Here is a 20,707-nt window from a genome sequence, read left to right as displayed (position 1 = left end):
CCTCAACCCCCACCTCCACCCTCCGTCTGCATCCCTCAACCCCCACCTCCACCCTCCGTCTGCATACCTCATCCCTCAACCCCCACCTCTACCCTCCGTCTGCATCCCTCAACCCCCACCTCCACCCTCCGTCTGCATACCTCATCCCTCAACCCCCACCTCTACCCTCCTTCTGCATCCCTCAACCCCCACCTCCACCCTCCTTCTGCATCCCTCAACCCCCACCTCTACCCTCCTTCTGCATCCCTCAACCCCCACCTCCACCCTCCTTCTGCATCCCTCAACCCCCACCATCCTTCTGCATCCCTCAACCTCCACCCTTCTTCTGCATCCCTCAACCCCCACCTCCATCCTCCGTCTGCATCCCCCAACCCCCATCTCCACCTCCTCCACCTCCCTATATATCCCTCCATCTCCTCCTCCTCCACCTCCTCTTCTATCTCATCCTCTACCCTCCATCTCCTCCACCTCCTCTTCCATCTCATCATCTACCCTCCATCTCCTCCACCTCCTCTTCCATCTTCCCCACCTCCTCTTCCATCTCCTCCTCCTCCTCCTCTTCCATCTCATCCTCTACTCTCCATCTCCTCCTCCTCCTCTTCCATCTCATCCTCTATCTCCTCCACCTCCTCTTCCATCTCATCATCTACCCTCCATCTCCTCCTCCTCCTCTTCCATCTCATCATCTACCCTCTATCTCCTCCACCTCCTCTTCCACCTCATCCTCTACCCTCCATCTCCTCCACCTCCTCTTCCATCTCATCCTCTACTCTCCATCTCCTCCTCCTCCTCTTCCATCTCATCCTCTACCCTCCATCTCCTCCACCTCCTCTTCCATCTCATCCTCTACCCTCCATCTCCTCCTCCTCCTCTTCCATCTCATCCTCTACTCTCCATCTCCTCCTCCTCCTCTTCCATCTCATCCTCTACTCTCCATCTCCTCCTCCTCCTCTTCCATCTCATCATCTACCCTCCATCTCCTCCACCTCCTCTTCCATCTCATCCTCTACCCTCCATCTCCTCCTCCTCCTCTTCCATCTCATCCTCTACTCTCCATCTCCTCCTCCTCCTCTTCCATCTCATCCTATACCCTCCATCTCCTCCTCCTCAACCTCCATATATATCCCTCGCTTTCTTCCTCCTCTTTCATCTCCTACTCTTCTTCCATCTCCTCTGCCATATATATCCCCCCATCTCCTCCTCCACCTCCATATATATCCCTCGCTCTCTTCCTCCTCCTCCTCTTCTTCCATCTCCTCCTCTACCCTCCATCTCCTCCTCCGCCATATATATCCCTCCATCTCCTCCTCCTCCTCCCTATATATCCCTCCATCTCCCCCTCTGCCCTCCATCTCCTCCTCCTCCCTATATATCCCTCCTCCTCCTCCTCTACCCTCCATCTCCTCCTCCGCCATATATACCTCTCCATCTCATCCTCCTCCTCCTCCTCCACCCTATATATCCCTCCTCCTCTTCCATCTCCTCCTCTACCCTCCATCTCATCCTCCTCCCTATATATCCCTCCTCCTCTACCCTCCATCTCCTCCTCCTCCCTATATATCCCTCCTCCTCTTCCATCTCCTACTCCTCCCTATATATCCCTCCTCTTCCATCTCCTCCTCTACCCTCCATCTCCTCCTCCTCCCTATATATCCCTCCTCCTCTACCCTCCATCTCCTCCTCCTCCCTATATATCCCTCCTCCTCTTCCATCTCCTACTCCTCCCTATATATATCCCTCCTCTTTCATCTCCTCCTCCTCCATCTCCCCCTCTACCCTCCATCTCCTCCTCCTCCCTATATATCCCTCCTCTTCCATCTCCTCCTCTACCCTCCATCTCCTCCTCCTCCCTATATATCCCTCCTCCTCTTCCATCTCCTCCTCTACCCTACATCTCCTCCTCCTCCCTATATATCCCTCCTCCTCTTCCATCTCCTCCTCTACCCTCCACCAGTATTATTCATGTATGAACCGTTATTCTACTGAGAATGATGGTGAATGTCCGAGCTTGACAATGTGAAGTCAAGACCTTTTTAAGAACATCAAGTGATTCTATTTGTCTAATAGTCTTAAATGATTCCTGTGTAATAGTGTAGATAACCGCTTGGTGTCTTAAATGATTCCTGTGTAATAGTGTAGATAACCGCTTGGTGTCTTAAATGATTCCTGTGTAATAGTGTAGATAACAGCTTGGTTGTCTTAAATGATTCCTGTGTAATAACAGCTTGGTGTCTTAAATGATTCCTGTGTAATAGTGTAGATAACAGCTTGGTGTCTTAAATGATTCCCGTGTAATAGTGTAGATAACAGCTTGGTGTCTTAAATGATTCCCGTGTAATAGTGTAGATAACAGCTTGGTGTCTTAAATGATTCCTGTGTAATAGTGTAGGTAACAGCTTGGTGTCTTAAATGATTCCTGTGTAATAGTGTAGATAACAGCTTGGTGTCTTAAATGATTCCTGTGTAATAACAGCTTGGTGTCTTAAATGATTCCTGTGTAGTAGTGTAGATAACAGCTTGGTATCTTAAATGATTCCTGTGTAATAGTGTAGATAACAGCTTGGTGTCTTAAATGATTCCTGTGTAATAGTGTAGGTAACAGCTTGGTGTCTTAAATGATTCCTGTGTAATAGTGTAGATAACAGCTTGGTGTCTTAAATGATTCCTGTGTAGTAGTGTAGATAACAGCTTGGCCTATGTACAGTTTACCCATCCAGAGTACAGTATTCATGTTCCAATGTATTTCACCGTGGTTTTTCGAGTGGAGGAAGTTTTGGGTTTAACGTTACATGTCAGTGTTATTTGTGAAACGTGTTTTGCAAAGCCACGCTGAAATGTGACAACCTAAAGCTAAAATCTCCAAGCCGCTTCTCGTCTAGTCGTCCGAAAAATATGACAACAACCCAAAAAATCCTCCTATCTTACTGCTGAGGTGTCAGGCTTTCACTAAAACTCATCCTGTGGTACTTAAAAGCTTCGGGCGCTTCGTCTCAATGGCTGCTCGCTGTGTGCTCGAGGAGGGGGACCAACCATACATATCCAAGCATACACCATGAATGTTTTTTGATTGTTGTTTTTGTCGTGACCCATTTTCTCTCCACCTCCACGTGCTAGTGAAGAGCTTCTTCTGCGTATACTAATTCCAGAGAAAAGGGTTCCGTTGCCAGGACCACAAATACAAATTCCATCTAGACACCGTTGCCCTAGAGCAAACAAAAAACTATACCTACACTGCATTTGGAAAGTGTTCAGACCCCTTGACTTTTTCCACATTTTGTTACGTTACAGCCTTACTCTAAAATGGTTTAAATAAAAAATGTTCCCTCATTAATCTACACACATTACCCTATAATGACAAAGCGAAAACAGGTTTTCAGACATAAAAAAACCAAAACAGAAATACCTTATTTACATAAGTATTCAGACTCTTTGAGCTTTGAGACTCTACATTTAGCTCAGGTGCATCCTGCTTCCATTGATCATCTTTGAAAGGTTTCTACAACTTGATTAGAGTCCACCTGTGGTACATGCAATTGATTGGACATGATTTGGAAAAGCACACACCTGTCTACATAAGGTCCCACAGATGACAGTGCATGTCAGAGCAAAAAACCAAGCCATGAGGTCGAAGGAATTGCCCGTAGATTTCCAAGACAAGATTGTGTCGAGGCACAGATCTGGGGAAGGGAATCAAAACATTTCTGTAGCATTGAAGGTCCCCAAGAACACAGTGTCCTCCATGATTCTTAAATGGAAGAAGTTTGAAACCACCAAGACTCTTCCTAGAGCTGGTCGCCCGGCCAAACTGAGCAATCGGGGGAGAAGTGCCTTGGTCAGGGAGGTGACCAGGAAACCGATGGTCATTCTGACAGAGCTCTGGAGATGGGAGAACCTTCCAGAAGGACAACCATCTCTGCAGCACTCCACGAAATCAGGCCTTTATGGTAGAGTGGCCAGACGGAAGCCACTCCTCAGTAAAAGGCACATAACAGCCCGCTTGGAGTTGGCAAAAAGGCACTGAAAGGACCTTAAGACCATGAGAAACAAGAATCTCTGGTCTGATGACACCAAGATTGAACTATTTGGCCTGAATGCCAAGCGTCACGTCTAGAGGAAACCTGGCACCATCCCTACGGTGAAGCATGGTGGTGGCAGCATCATGCTGTGGGGATGTTTGTCAGCGTCAGGGAGACTAGTCAGGATCAAGGGAAGATGAACGGAGAAAAGTACAGAGAGATGAAAACCTGCTCCAAAGCACTCAGGACCTCAGACTGGGGCGACGGTTCACCTTCCAACAGGACAACGACCCTAAGAACTCAGGACCTCAGACTGGGGCGACGGTTCACCTTCCAACAGGACAACGACCCTAAGAACTCAGGACCTCAGACTGGGGCGACGGTTCACCTTCCAACAGGGCAATGAGGCTAAGCACACAGCCAAGACAACGCACAAGTGGCTTTGGGCTAAGACTCTGAATGTCCTTGAGTGGCCCAGCCAGAGCCCGGACTTGAACCTGATCGAACATCTGACCTGAAAATAGCTGTGCAGCGATGCTTCCCATCCAACCTGACAGAGCTTGAGAGAATCTGCAGAGAAGAATAGGAGAATCTCCCCAAATACAGGTGTGCCAAGCGTGTAGCGTCATACCCAAGAAGACTCAACGCTGTAATCGCTGCCAAAGGTGCTTCAACAATGTACTGAGTAAAGGGTCTGAACACTTACGTAAATGTGATATTTCAGTTTTACCTTTTTAGTACATTTGCACAAATTAAAAAAAAACTGTTTTTGCTTTGTCATTATGGGGTATTTTGTGTAGATTGATGAGGGAAAAAAACGATTGAATCAATTTTAGAATAAGGCTGTAACGTAACAAAATGTGGAAAAAGTCAAGGGGTCTGAATACTTTCTGAATGCACTGTACAGCCATAATATAACATTTGAAATGTCTCTATTCCTTTGGAACTTTTGTGAGTGTAATGTTTACTGTCATTTTATATTGTTTATTTCACTTTTGTTTATTATCTATTTCAATTGCTTTGGCAAAGTAAACATATGTTTCCCATGCCAATAAAGCCCTTTGAATTAAATTGAGACGGAGAGAGAGAGAGAGAGAGAGAGAGAGAGAGAGAGAGAGAGAGAGAGAGAGAGAGAGAGAGAGAGAGAGAGAGAGAGAGAGCGAGAGAGAGAGAGAGAGAGAGCTACCCTTCGGTGCATCTACAGGTTCTGTTGTGTTATTATACTTGCTGGCTGATTCCAATAATGAAGAGGATAAACCTGAGAGCTAGAGGGGGAGGACATGCTGCTATACAGATCTATTCATCTCTCTATATATCTAAAGCGAATGACTGACAGAGAGTGGGAGTGTAGTGGCTCAGTTGGTATAAGAGGAGAGGGGAGGGGTCGGGAGGAGGGGAGGGGAGAGGAAGAGAGAGGAGAGAAGAGAGAGGAGAGGACAGGAGAGGAGGAGAGAGGAGAGGAAGAGAGAGGAAAGGAGGAGGAGAAAGGAGAGAAGAGGAAGAGAGAGGAGGAGAGGAGAGGAGAGAAGAGGAGAGAGGAGAGGACCGGAGAGGAGGAGAGAGGAGAGGAAGAGAGAGGAGGGGACACGAGAGGATGAGAGAGGACAGAAGGAGAGGGGACAGGAGAGGAGGAGAGAGGAAAGAAGGGGAGGGGACAGGAGAGAAGGGGAGGGGACAGGAGAGGAGGGGAGGGGACAGGAGAGGAGGAGAGAAGAGAAAAAGGGAGGGGACAGGAGAGGAGGACAGAGGAGAGGAGGAGAGAGGAGGGGACATGCGAGGAGGAGAGAAGAGAAAAAGGGAGGGGACAGGAGAGGAGGACAGAGGAGAGAGGAGAGGAGGGGACATGAGAGGAGGAGAGAGGAGAGAAGTGGAGTGGATAGGAGAGGAGGAGAAAAAGGGAGGGGACAGGAGATGAGGACAGAGGAGAGAGGAGAGGAGGAGAGAGGAGAGAAGGGGAGTGGATAGGAGAGGAGGATAGAAGGGGATGGGACAGGAGAGGAGGAGAGAGGAGAGAGGAGAGGGGAGGAGGAGAGAGGAGAGACAGAGGACTGCATGCCACAACTTGGCTGATGCTGATCCTGCAGGTGCCGGCCAGTAGGCACCATGACGGGAGAAACAGCGAGATAGTGTGTGTGTGTGAGCTTAGCCTAGCTGCTGGGACCAGTGATAAACATCTGCCAGCCTATGGCTCCACCGACAGAGAATAGAGGGATGAAAGAGGGAAGGAGGGATGAGAGAGGGAAGGAGGGATGAGAGAGGGAAGGAAGGATGAGAGAGGGAAAGAGGGATGAGAGAGGGAAGGAGGAATGAGAGAGGGAAAGAGGGATGAGAGAGGGAAAGAGGGATGACAGAGGGAATGAGGGATGAGAGAGGGAAGGAGGAATGAGAAAGGGAATGAGGGATGAGAGAGGGAAGGAGGGATGAGAGAGGGAAGGAGGGATGAGAAAGGGAAGGAGGGATGAGAGAGGGAAGGAGGGATGAGAGAGGGAAAGAGGGATGAGAGAGGGAAGGAGGAATGAGAAAGGGAAAGAGGGATGAGAGAGGGAAGGAGGGATGAGAGAGGGAAGGAGGGATGAGAGAGGGAAGGAGGGATGAGAAAGGGAGGACAAGCTAACTCACTGCTAGCTCCAGATACCCTGTGTTTCACCTCCAAACCTCCCCCCGGGTGACTCCATAGCCTCTCTGATGCAATAATCCATTTGAATGCTGTCAGCGCCTATCCGGCTATAACAGGGGCATTTGTAAGTAATTGAAGCTCTGAGCGAGAGAGAGGCAGACAGGCAGGGTTGTAGAGGTGTGAGGAGGGAGAAATCATGGCATTAGCCAACTTACCGTGTGATCAGGATGGAGGGTGGGAGAGAGGGAGGGTAGAGAGAGAGGGAGAGAGAGAGAGAGAGAGAGAGAGAGAGGGAGGGAGAGAGGGAGGGAGGGTAGAGAGAGAGAGAGAGAGAGAGAGAGAGGGAGGGCGAGAGAGAGAGAGAGAGAGGGCGAGAGAGGGAGGGCGAGAGAGAGAGGGAGGGCGAGAGAGAGAGGGAGGGCGAGAGAGAGAGAGAGAGAAAGGGAAAGTGAGTGATGGGTCTAATGGAGTCATTATCACTGGTTGGGTGGCGTCGGTCCATGTATTGCATACCAATAAAGCCTTTTCTCTCATCTATCTAGCCAGTGGCTGTTCTCTAATGTCTGGAATAACTGGTCTAATTCAGTGGTGTAAAGTACTTAAAACTTCTCTGGGATATGTGGGACGCTAACGTCCCACTTGGCCAAAAGCCAGTAAAAATGCAGAGCGCCAAATTCAAATAAATTACTATAAAAATCTAACTTTCATGAAATCACACATGAAAGATACCAAATTAAAGCTACACTTGTTGTGAATCCAGCCAACATGTCAGAATTCAAATAGGCTTTACGACGAAAGCACACCAAACGATTATGTTAGGTCAGAGCCAAGTCACAGAAGAACACAGCCATTTTTCCAGCCAAAGAGAGGAGTAACAAAAAGCAGAAATAGAGATAAACAATACAATAGATGTATGTTTTGTTCGGTAAAGTTCATATTTATATCCAAAAATCTGAGTTTAGGCGGGACGCTACTGTCTCACTTGGCCAAAAGCCAGAGAAAATGCAGAGTGCCAAATTCAAATAAATTACTATAAAAATCAAACTTTCATTAAATCACACATGAAAGATACCAAATTAAAGCTACACTGGTTGTGAATCCAGCCAACCTGTTTGAATTCAAATAGGCTTTTCGGCGAAAGCAAACAATGCTATTATCTCAGGATAGCAACAGAGTAAACAAAGAGAGAGAAGCATATTTCAACCCTGCAGGCGCGACACGAAACGCAGAAATAAAAATATAATTAATGCCTTACCTTTGACGAGCTTCTGTTGTTGGCACTCCAATATGTCCCATAAACATCACAAATGGTCCTTTTGTTCGATTAATTCCGCCGATATATATCCAAAGTGTCTATTTATTTGGCGCATTTGATCCAGAAAAACACCGGTTCCGACTTGTGAAACATGACTACAAAATATCTCAAAGGTTACCTGTAAACTTTGCCAAAATATTTCAAACTACTTTTGTAATAAAACTTTAGGTATTTTGTTACGTAAATAATCGATAAAATTGAAGACGGGATGATCTGTGTTCAATACAGGATTAAAACAAACTGTAGCTAGCTTTCTGGTCACGCGCCTCGAACAAACAGTACACAACAAGTGACCCTTGTTCAAAATGTCTGTACTTCTTCATTACACAAAGGAAAAAAACTCAACCAATTTCTAAAGACTGTTGACATCCAGTGGAAGCGGTAGGAACTGCAAGAAGGTCAATTAGAAATCTGGATTCCCAATGAAACCATTGAAAAGAGAGTGACCTCAAAAAAATAAGAATCTGAATGGTTTGTCCTCGGGGTTTCGCCTGTTATAAGTTCTGTTATACTCACAGACATGATTCAAACAGTTTTAGAAACTTCAGAGTGTTTTCCATCCAAATCCACTAACAATATGCATATCTCATCTTCTGGGGATGAGTAGCTGGCAGTTGAATTTGGGTATGCTTTTCATCCAAACGTGAAAATGCTGCCCCCTATCCTAGAGAAGTTTTAAGTAAAAATACTTTCAAGTATTACTTAAGTAGTTTTTTTGTGTATCTGTACTTTAATTTACTATTTATATTTTTGACAACTTTTACTTTTACTTCACGAACATTCCTTAACCTTTCAGTGCTACCCATCCCGGATCCGGGAGCATCCTCATCAAAAAAGCTGACTAGCATAGCCTAGCCTAACGCGACAGGGATATCATATAATATAATTTCATGAAATCACAAGTCAAATACAGCAAATGAAAGATAAACATCTTGTGAATCCAGCCAATATTTCCGATTTTTTAAAGTGTTTTACAGCGAAAACACAATATATATTTCTATTAGCTCACCACAATAGCCAAACACACAACGCCATTTATACCGTAAAGATAGCTTTCACAAAACCGACAACTAGAGATAAAATTAATCACTAACCTTTGGACAACTTCATCAGATGACAGTCTTATAACATTATGTTATACAATACATTTATGTTTTGTTCGAAAATGTGCATATTTAGAGCTGCAAATCGTGGTTATACATTGTGAATACGTAGCAACAATTCACCAGGATGTCCGGAGATATTTTGGACAGTCATCTAATCTAACCAAAGAACTCATCATAAACTTTACATAAAAATACTTGTTGTATGGCAAATGAAAGATACACTGGTTCTTAATGCCACCGCTGTGTTAGATTTTTAAAAATAACTTTACTACAACATACAGCATGCAATATTGTGAGACAGCGCTCACCTATTTTCCGCGTGTTGGAGCCAACATATTACACAAAAATACAAAATAACATCATAAATATTCTCTTACTTTTGCTGATCTTCCATCAGAATGTTGTGCAAGGAGTCCTATTTCCAGAATAAATCGTTGTTTGGTTTTAGAATGTCCATTTCTTCTGTCGAATTAGCAACTTTGGCTAGCATTGTGGCACGAACATGCCAATCAACTCTTAGCGCATGGAACGAAAATTTCAAAAATTCCCAACTCGGTTGAAAAATCCTACTTTATGATGTTTTTCTCATATATATCCAATAAAATCAGAGCCGGAGCATTTCGTATACCGAACGCTTTTCAGAAGACAATGTGGAGTTCCCCCGCGCGCCGTCGAAAACTGACAAAAGAGCTGACCTGTCACTCCAAAAGCTCTTATTCGGCCTCACATCAAGCTAGACACCCCATTCAACCTTCTACTGCCTGTTGACATCTAGTGGAAGGCGTATGAAGTGCATACAGATCCATAAATAAAAGCCAGTTGAATAGGCAGGCCCTGACACAGAGCCTCATTTTCAGATTTTTCACTTCCTGTATGGAAGTTTGCTGCCAAATGAGTTCTGTTTTACTCACAGATATAATTCAAACAGTTTTAGAAACTTCAGAGTGTTTTCTATCCAATATTAATAATAATATGCATATTGTATGATCTAGAACAGAGTACGAGGCCGTTTAATTTGGGCACGATTTTTTCCAAAGTGAAAACAGCGCCCCCCTATTAAGAAGTTTTAAGAATGTTTTTTTACTTTTTACTCCATACATTTTCCCTGACACCCAAAAGTACTTGTTACATTTTCAATGCTTAGCATGACAGAAAATTGTCCAATTCACACATCAAAAGAACATTCCTGGTCATCCCAAATGCCTGGTTTGCTTAATATAATGACATTTTTAATTATTTGTACTTTTACTTTTGATACCGACCCCCCCTCCCGGATCCGGGATCCTCCTCATCAGAAACGCTGACTAGCATAGCCTAGCCTAGCGCCACAGGGAATATCATATAATATAATTTCATGAAATCACAAGTCCAATACAGCAAATGAAAGATAAACATCTTGTGAATCCAGCCAACATGTCCGATTTTTAAAATGTTTTACAGCGAAAACACAACATATATTTATGTTAGCTTTTGAGGTGGGCTGAAGGGACAGAGGACTGGGGGACTTACTGTTGGTTTTGAGGCGGGCTGAAGGGACAGAGGACTGGGGGACTTGCTGTTGGTTTTGAGGAGGGCTGAAGGGACAGAGGACTGGGAGACTTACTGTTGGTTTTGAGGCGGGCTGAAGGGACAGAGGACTGGGGGACTTACTGTTGGTTTTGAGGCGGGCTGAAGGGACAGAGGACTGGGGGACTTACTGTTGGTTTTGAGGAGGGCTGAAGGGACAGAGGACTGGGGGACTTACTGTTGGTTTTGAGGCGGGCTGAAGGGACAGAGGACTGGGGGACTTACTGTTGGTTTTGAGGCGGGCTGAAGGGACAGAGGACTGGGGGACTTACTGTTGGTTTTGAGGAGGGCTGAAGGGACAGAGGACTGGGGGACTTACTGTTGGTTTTGAGGCGGGCTGAAGGGACAGAGGACTGGGGGACTTACTGTTGGTTTTGAGGCGGGCTGAAGGGACAGAGGACTGGGGGACTTACTGTTGGTTTTGAGGCGGGCTGAAGGGACAGAGGACTGGGGGACTTACTGTTGGTTTTGAGGAGGGCTGAAGGGACAGAGGACTGGGGGGACTTACTGTTGGTTTTGAGGCGGGCTGAAGGGACAGAGGACTGGGGGACTTGCTGTTGGTTTTGAGGCGGGCTGAAGGGACAGAGGACTGGGGGACTTGCTGTTGGTTTTGAGGCGGGCTGAAGGGACAGAGGACTGGGGGACTTGCTGTTGGTTTTGAGGCGGGCTGAAGCGACAGAGGACTGGGGGACTTACTGTTGGTTTTGAGGCGGTCTGAAGGGACAGAGGACTGGGGGACTTACTGTTGGTTTTGAGGTGGGCTGAAGGGACAGAGGACTGGGGACTTACTGTTGTTTTGAGGAGGGCTGAAGGGACAGAGGACTGGGGGACTTTACTGTTGGTTTTGAGATGGGCTGAAGGGACAGAGGACTGGGGGACTTACTGTTGGTTTTGAGGAGGGCTGAAGGGAGGACTGGGGGGACTTACTGTTGGTTTTGAGGCGGGCCTGAAGGGACAGAGGACTGGGGGGACTTGCTGTTGGTTTTGAGGCGGGCTGAAGGGACAGAGGACTGGGGGGACTTTGCTGTGGTTTTGAGGTGGGCTTGAAGGGACAGAGGACTGGGGGACTTAGCTGTTGGTTTTGAGGCGGGCTGAGCGACAGAGGACTGGGGGACTTACTGTTGGTTTTGAGGCGGTCTGAAGGGACAGAGGACTGGGGGACTTACTGTTGGGTTTTGAGTGGGCTGAAGGGACAGAGGACTGGGGGACTTACTGTTGGTTTTGAGGAGGGCTGAAGGGACAGAGGACTGGGGGACTTACTGTTGGTTTTGAGGTGGGCTGAAGGGACAGAGGACTGGGGGACTTACTGTTGGTTTTGAGGAGGGTCTGATAGGGACAGAGGACTGGGGGACTTACTGTTGGTTTTGAGGAGGGGCTGATAGGGACAGAGGACTGGGGGACTTACTGTTGGTTTTGAGGTGGGCGGGGCTGAAGGACAGAGGACTGGGGGACTTACTGTTGTTTTGAGGAGGGCTGAAGGGACAGAGGACTGGGGACTTACTGTTGGTTTTGAGGCGGTCTGAAGGGACAGAGGACTGGGGGACTTACTGTTGGTTTTGAGGCGGGCTGAAGGGACAGAGGACTTACTGTTGGTTTTGAGGTGGGCTGAAGGGACAGAGGACTGGGGGACTTACTGTTGGTTTTGAGGCGGGCTGAAGGGACAGAGGACTGGGGGACTTACTGTTGGTTTTGAGGAGGGCTGAAGGGACAGAGGACTGGGGGACTTATGTTGGTTTTGAGGCGGGCTGAAGGGACAGAGGACTGGGGGACTTACTGTTGGTTTTGAGGCGGGCTGAAGGGACAGAGGACTGGGGGACTTAGTGTTGGTTTTGAGGCGGGCTGAAGGGACAGAGGACTGGGGGACTTACTGTTGGTTTTGAGGAGGCTGAAGGGACAGAGGACTGGGGGACTTACTGTTGGTTTTGGGCGGGCTGAAGGGACAGAGGACTGGGGGACTTACTGTTGGTTTTGAGGCGGGCTGAAGGGACAGAGGACTGGGGGACTTAGTGTTGGTTTTGAGGAGGGCTGAAGGGACAGAGGACTGGGGGACTTACTGTTGGTTTTGAGGCGGGCTGAAGGGACAGAGGACTTACTGTTGGTTTTGAGGCGGGCTGAAGGGACAGAGGACTGGGGGACTTAGTGTTGTTAGCGTAAGGGACAGAGGACTGGGGGACTTGCTGTTGGTTTTGAGGCGGGCTGAAGGGACAGAGGACTGGGGGACTTGCTGTTGGTTTTGAGGCGGGCTGAAGGGACAGAGGACTTATTGTTGGTTTTGAGGAGGGCTGAAGGGACAGAGGACTGGGGGACTTAGTGTTGGTTTTGAGGAGGGCTGAAGGGACAGAGGACTGGGGGACTTAGTGTTGGTTTTGAGGCGGGCTGAAGGGACAGAGGACTATTGTTGGTTTTGAGGAGGCTGAAGGACAGAGGACTGGGGGACTTACGTGTTGGTTTTGAGGAGGGCTGAAGGGACAGAGGACTGGGGGACTTACTGTTGGTTTTGAGGCGGGCTGAAGGACAGAGGACTGGGGGACTTACTGTTGTTTTGAGGGGGCTGAAGGGACAGAGGACTGGGGGACTTACTGTTGGTTTTGAGGCGGGCTGAAGGGACAGAGGACTGGGGGACTTACTGTTGGTTTTGAGGCGGGCTGAAGGGACAGAGGACTGGGGGACTTACTGTTGGTTTTGAGGTGGGCTGAAGGGACAGAGGACTGGGGGACTTGCTGTTGGTTTTGAGGCGGGCTGAAGGGACAGAGGACTTACTGTTGGTTTTGAGGCGGGCTGAAGGGACAGAGGACTGGGGGACTTGCTGTTGGTTTTGAGGCGGGCTGAAGGGACAGAGGACTGGGGGACTTACTGTTGGTTTTGAGGCGGGCTGAAGGGACAGAGGACGGGGGACTTACTTTTGGTTTTGAGGCGGCTGAGGGACAGAGGACTGGGACTTGCTGTTGGTTTTGAGGCGGGCTGAAGGGACAGAGGACTGGGGGACTTACTGTTGGTTTTGAGGCGGGCTGAAGGGACAGAGGACTGGGAGACTTGCTGTTGGTTTTGAGGCGGGCTGAAGGGACAGAGGACTGGGGGGACTTACTGTTGGTTTTGAGGCGGGCTGGGTCGCTGTTGCGGCTGCCTGCCTGGTTGATGGCCTTGACAAAGAAGACATAACGTGTTCCACTCTGCAGGCCGTGCACCGTGTAGTGGTTCTGCTTGATGTTGGGGACAATCATCCAACTGTCCACACTGTTATAGAGACCTGGAGAGAGATACATACTGTTATACAGACCTAGAGATACATACTGTTATACAGACCTAGAGAGATACATACTGTTATACAGACCTAGAGAGAGATACATACTGTTATACAGACCTAGAGATACATACTGTTATACAGACCTAGAGAGATACATACTGTTATAGAGACCTAGAGATACATACTGTTATACAGACCTAGAGATACATACTGTTATACAGACCTAGAGATACATACTGTTATACAGACCTAGAGATACATACTGTTATACAGACCTAGAGAGATACATACTGTTATACAGACCTAGAGATACATACTGTTATAGAGACCTGGAGATACATACTGTTATACAGACCTAGAGATGCATACTGTTATACAGACCTAGAGAGATACATACTGTTATAACACAACAACACTGTGACTTATAACACAGCAACACTGTGACGTATAACACAGCAACACTGTGACTTATAACACAACATCACTGTGCCTTATAACACAACAACACTGTGACTTATAACACAGCAACACTGTGACTTATAACACAACAACACTATGTGACGTATAACACAACATCACTGTGACTTATAACACAACATCACTGTGCCTTATAACACAACAACACTGTGACTTATAACACAGCAACACTGTGACTTATAACACAGCAACACTGTGACTTATAACACAACAACACTATGTGACGTATAACACAGCAACACTGTGACTTATAACACAACATCACTGTGCCTTATAACACAACATCACTGTGCCTTATAACACAACAACACTGTGACTTATAACACAACATCACTGTGACTTATAACACAGCAACACTGTGACTTATAACACAACAACACTGTGACTTATAACACAACAACACTGTGACTTATAACACAACAACACTGTGCCTTATAACACAACAACACTGTGCCTTATAACACAACAACACTGTGCCTTATAACACAACAACACTGTGACGTATAACACAACAACACTGTGACGTATAACACAACATCACTGTGCCTTATAACACAACATCACTGTGGCTTATAACACAACAACACTGTGACTTATAACACAATAACACTGTGCCTTATAACACAACATCACTATGTGACTTATAACACAACATCACTATGTGACGTATAACACAACAACACTGTGACTTATAACACAACAACACTGTGCCTTATAACACAACAACACTGTGACTTATAACACAACATCACTGTGCCTTATAACACAGCAACACTGTGCCTTATAACACAACATCACTGTGCCTTATAACACAACATCACTGTGCCTTATAACACAACAACACTGTGACTTATAACACAACATCACTGTGCCTTATAACACAACATCACTGTGACTTATAACACAGCAACACTGTGACTTATAACACAATAACACTATGTGCCTTAAAACACAACATCACTGTGGCTTATAACACAACAACACTGTGACTTATAACACAGCAACACTGTGACTTATAACACAACACTGTGCTATACACACACACTGTGCCTTATAACACAACAACACTGTGCCTTATAACACAGCAACACTGTGACTTATAACACAACATCACTGTGACTTATAACACAGCAACACTGTGACTTATAACACAACATCACTGTGACTTATAACACAACATCACTGTGACTTATAACACAACATCACTATGTGACTTATAACACAACAACACTATGTGACTTATAACACAACATCACTGTGACTTATAACACAACATCACTGTGACTTATAACACAACAACACTGTGCCTTATAACACAGCAACACTATGTGACTTATAACACAACATCACTGTGACTTATAACACAACATCACTGTGCCTTATAACACAACAACACTGTGACTTATAACACAGCAACACTGTGACTTATAACACAACATCACTGTGCCTTATAACACAGCAACACTGTGACTTATAACACAACATCACTGTGCCTTATAACACAACAACACTATGTGACTTATAACACAACATCACTGTGCCTTATAACACAACAACACTGTGACTTATAACACAACATCACTGTGACTTATAACACACTATGAGGGGTGGCCAGTCCTCTTCTGGCTGTGCCGGGTGGAGATTATAACAGAACATGGCCAAGATGTTCAAACGTTCATAGATGACCAGCAGGGTCAAATAATAATAATCACAGTGGTTGTAGAGGGTGCAAACAGGTCAGCACCTCAGGAGTAAATGTCAGTTGGCTTTTCATAGCCGAGCATTCAGAGTTAGAGACAGCAGGTGCGTTAGAGAGAGAGAGTCGAAAACAGCAGGTCCAGAACAAGGTAGCACATCCGGTGAACAGGTCAACGAAACTTCTGTTGAATTAGCCTTTGATTAGTGTGTCATATAAACAACATACATAAACACTAATACTACCCTACAGTATTACAGTAAACAACACTACCCTACAGTACTACAGTAAACACTACCCTACAGTATTACAGTAAACAACACTACCCTACAGTACTACAGTAAACACTACCCTACAGTATTACAGTAAACAACACTACCCTACAGTATTACAGTAAACAACACTACCCTACAGTACTACAGTAAACACTACCCTACAGTATTACAGTAAACAACACTACCCTACAGTAAACAACACTACCCTACAGTATTACAGTAAACAACACTACCCTACAGTACTACAGTAAACATCACTACCCTACAGTATTACAGTAAACATCACTACCCTACAGTATTACAGTAAACATCACTACCCTACAGTATTACAGTAAACAACACTACCCTACAGTATTACAGTAAACAACACTACCCTACAGTACTACAGTAAACAACACTACCCTACAGTATTACAGTAAACAACACTACCCTACAGTACTACAGTAAACAACACTACCCTACAGTATTACAGTAAACATCACTACCCTACAGTATTACAGTAAACAACACTACCCTACAGTACTACAGTAAACAACACTACCCTACAGTATTACAGTAAACATCACTACCCTACAGTATAACACACTACCCTACAGTATTACAGTAAACAACACTACCCTACAGTATTACAGAAACACCACTACCCTACAGTATTACAGTAAACAACACTACCCTACAGTATTACAGTAAACATCACTACCCTACAGTATTACAGTAAACAACACTACCCTACAGTATTACAGTAAACAACACTACCCTACAGTATTACAGTAAACATCACTACCCTACAGTATTACAGTAAACATCACTACCCTACAGTATTACAGTAAACAACACTACCCTACAGTACTACAGTAAACATCACTACCCTACAGTATTACAGTAAACATCACTACCCTACAGTATTACAGTAAACAACACTACCCTACAGTATTACAGTAAACATCACTACCCTACAGTACTACAGTAAACATCACTACCCTACAGTACTACAGTAAACATCACTACCCTACAGTACTACAGTAAACATCACTACCCTACAGTATTACAGTAAACATCACTACCCTACAGTATTACAGTAAACACTACCCTACAGTACTACAGTAAACAACACTACCCTACAGTATTACAGTAAACATCACTACCCGACAGTATTACAGTAAACAACACTACCCGACAGTATTACAGTAAACAACACTACCCTACAGTATTACAGTAAACACTACCCTACAGTATTACAGTAAACAACACTACCCTACAGTATTACAGTAAACAACACTACCCTACAGTATTACAGTAAACACTACCCTACAGTATTACAGTAAACAACACTACCCTACAGTACTACAGTAAACAACACTACCCTACAGTGTTACAGTAAACATCACTACCCTACAGTATTACAGTAAACAACACTACCCTACAGTAAACATCACTACCCTACAGTATTACAGTAAACATCACTACCCTACAGTATTACAGTAAACAACACTACCTACACGTTACAGTAAACAACACTACCCTACAGTATTACAGTAAACAACACTACCCTACAGTATTACAGTAAACAACACTACCCTACAGTGTTACAGTAAACATCACTACCCTACAGTATTACAGTAACACACTACCTACATAACAACACTACCCTACAGTAAACAACACTACCCTACGTATTACAGTAAACATCACTACCCTACAGTATTACAGTAAACATCACTACCCTACAGTATTACAGTAAACAACACTACCCTACAGTACTACAGTAAACAACACTACCCTACAGTATTACAATAAACAACACTACCCTACAGTATTACAGTAAACAACACTACCCTACAGTATTACAGTAACATCACTATCCTACAGTATTACAGTAAACATCACTACCCTACAGTGTTACAGTAAACATCACTACCCTACAGTACTACAGTAAACATCACTACCCTACAGTACTACAGTAAACAACACTACCCTACAGTATTACAGTAAACATCACTACCCTACAGTATTACAGTAAACATCACTACCCTACAGTATTACAGTAAACAACACTACCCTACAGTACTACAGTAAACAACACTACCCTACAGTATTACAATAAACAACACTACCCTACAGTATTACAGTAAACAACACTACCCTACAGTATTACAGTAAACATCACTATCCTACAGTATTACAGTAAACATCACTACCCTACAGTGTTACAGTAAACATCACTACCCTACAGTACTACAGTAAACATCACTACCCTACAGTACTACAGTAAACAACACTACCCTACAGTATTACAGTAAACAACACTACCCTACAGTATTACAGTAAACATCATACCCTACAGTACTAAGTAAACAACACTACCCTACAGTATTACAATAAACATCACTACCCTACAGTATTACAGTAAACATCACTACCCTACAGTATTACAGTAAACATCACTACCCTACAGTACTACAGTAAACAACACTACCCTACAGTAAACAACACTACCCTACAGTATTACAGTAAACATCACTACCCTACAGTATTACAGTAAACAACACTACCCTACAGTATTACAGTAAACAACACTACCCTACAGTGTTACAGTAAACATCACTACCCTACAGTATTACAGTAAACAACACTACCCTACAGTAAACAACACTACCCTACAGTACTACAGTAAACAACACTACCCTACAGTATTACAGTAAACATCACTACCCTACAGTATTACAGTAAACAACACTACCCTACAGTATTACAGTAAACATCACTACCCTACAGTACTACAGTAAACAACACTACCCTACAGTATTACAGTAAACACACTACCCTACAGTATTACAGTAAACATCACTACCCTACAGTATTACAGTAAACACTACCCTACAGTATTCAGTAACATCACTACCCTACAGTATTACAGTAAACAACACTACCCTACAGTAAACAACACTACCCTACAGTAAACATCACTACCCTACAGTATTACAGTAAACAACACTACCCTACAGTAAACATCACTACCCTACAGTATTACAGTAAACATCACTACCCTACAGTATTACAGTAAACAACACTACCCTACAGTAAACATCACTACCCTACAGTATTACAGTAAACATCACTACCCTACAGTATTACAGTAAACAACACTACCCTACAGTAAACAACACTACCCTACAGTAAACATCACTACCCTACAGTATTACAGTAAACAACACTACCCTACAGTACTACAGTAAACATCACTACCCTACAGTATTACAGTAAACAACACTACCCTACAGTAAACAACACTACCCTACAGTAAACAACACTACCCTACAGTATTACAGTAAACAACACTACCCTACAGTGTTACAGTAAACATCACTACCCTACAGTATTACAGTAAACAACACTACCCTACAGTACTACAGTAAACAACACTACCCTACAGTATTACAGTAAACATCACTACCCTACAGTATTACAGTAAACAACACTACCCTACAGTACTACAGTAAACAACACTACCCTACAGTACTACAGTAAACATCACTACCCTACAGTATTACAGTAAACAACACTACCCTACAGTATTACAGTAAACATCACTACCCTACAGTATTACAGTAAACAACACTACCCTACAGTATTACAGTAAACAACACTACCCTACAGTATTACAGTAAACATCACTACCCTACAGTGTTACAGTAAACATCACTACCCTACAGTATTACAGTAACAACACACCCTACAGTATTACAGTAAACACTACCCTACAGTATTACAGTAACATCACTACCCTACAGTACTATACAGTAACATCACTACCCTACAGTATTACAGTAAACATCACTACCCTACAGTAAACAACACTACCCTACAGTACTACAGTAAACATCACTACCCTACAGTATTACAGTAAACAACACTACCCTACAGTATTACAGTAAACATCACTACCCTACAGTATTACAGTAAACATCACTACCCTACAGTATTACAGTAAACAACACTACCCTACAGTATTACAGTAAACATCACTACCCTACAGTATTACAGTAAACAACACTACCCTACAGTATTACAGTAAACATCACTACCCTACAGTACTACAGTAAACAACACTACCCTACAGTATTACAGTAAACAACACTACCCTACAGTATTACAGTAAACAACACTACCCTACAGTATTACAGTAAACAACACTACCCTACAGTATTACAGTAAACATCACTACCCTACAGTACTACAGTAAACAACACTACCCTACAGTATTACAGTAAACAACACTACCCTACAGTATTACAGTAAACAACACTACCCTACAGTAAACAACACTACCCTACAGTAAACATCACTACCCTACAGTATTACAGTAAACATCAGAACAAACATACCATCGACCTC

At 44.4% G+C, this 20,707-nt stretch overlaps 1 protein-coding gene across 1 annotated transcript in view; it reads right to left on the bottom strand.

The window, feature by feature from the left end:
• Positions 1-20,707, bottom strand: part of LOC120048907 (probable E3 ubiquitin-protein ligase MID2) — a 1,198,409-nt gene that overhangs the window by 6,821 nt on the left and 1,170,881 nt on the right. The window contains exon 8 of the mRNA XM_038995224.1: positions 13,706-13,867. Within this exon, the coding sequence (XP_038851152.1) occupies positions 13,706-13,867 (162 nt within the window). The remainder of the gene's footprint in view (positions 1-13,705; positions 13,868-20,707) is intronic.

This window comes from Salvelinus namaycush, chromosome 5 (assembly GCF_016432855.1).
Source record: "Salvelinus namaycush isolate Seneca chromosome 5, SaNama_1.0, whole genome shotgun sequence".
NCBI lineage: Eukaryota > Metazoa > Chordata > Actinopteri > Salmoniformes > Salmonidae > Salvelinus > Salvelinus namaycush.
The sequence above is the reverse complement of the archived record's forward strand: the minus strand, read 5'-3'. Positions and strand labels throughout refer to the sequence as shown.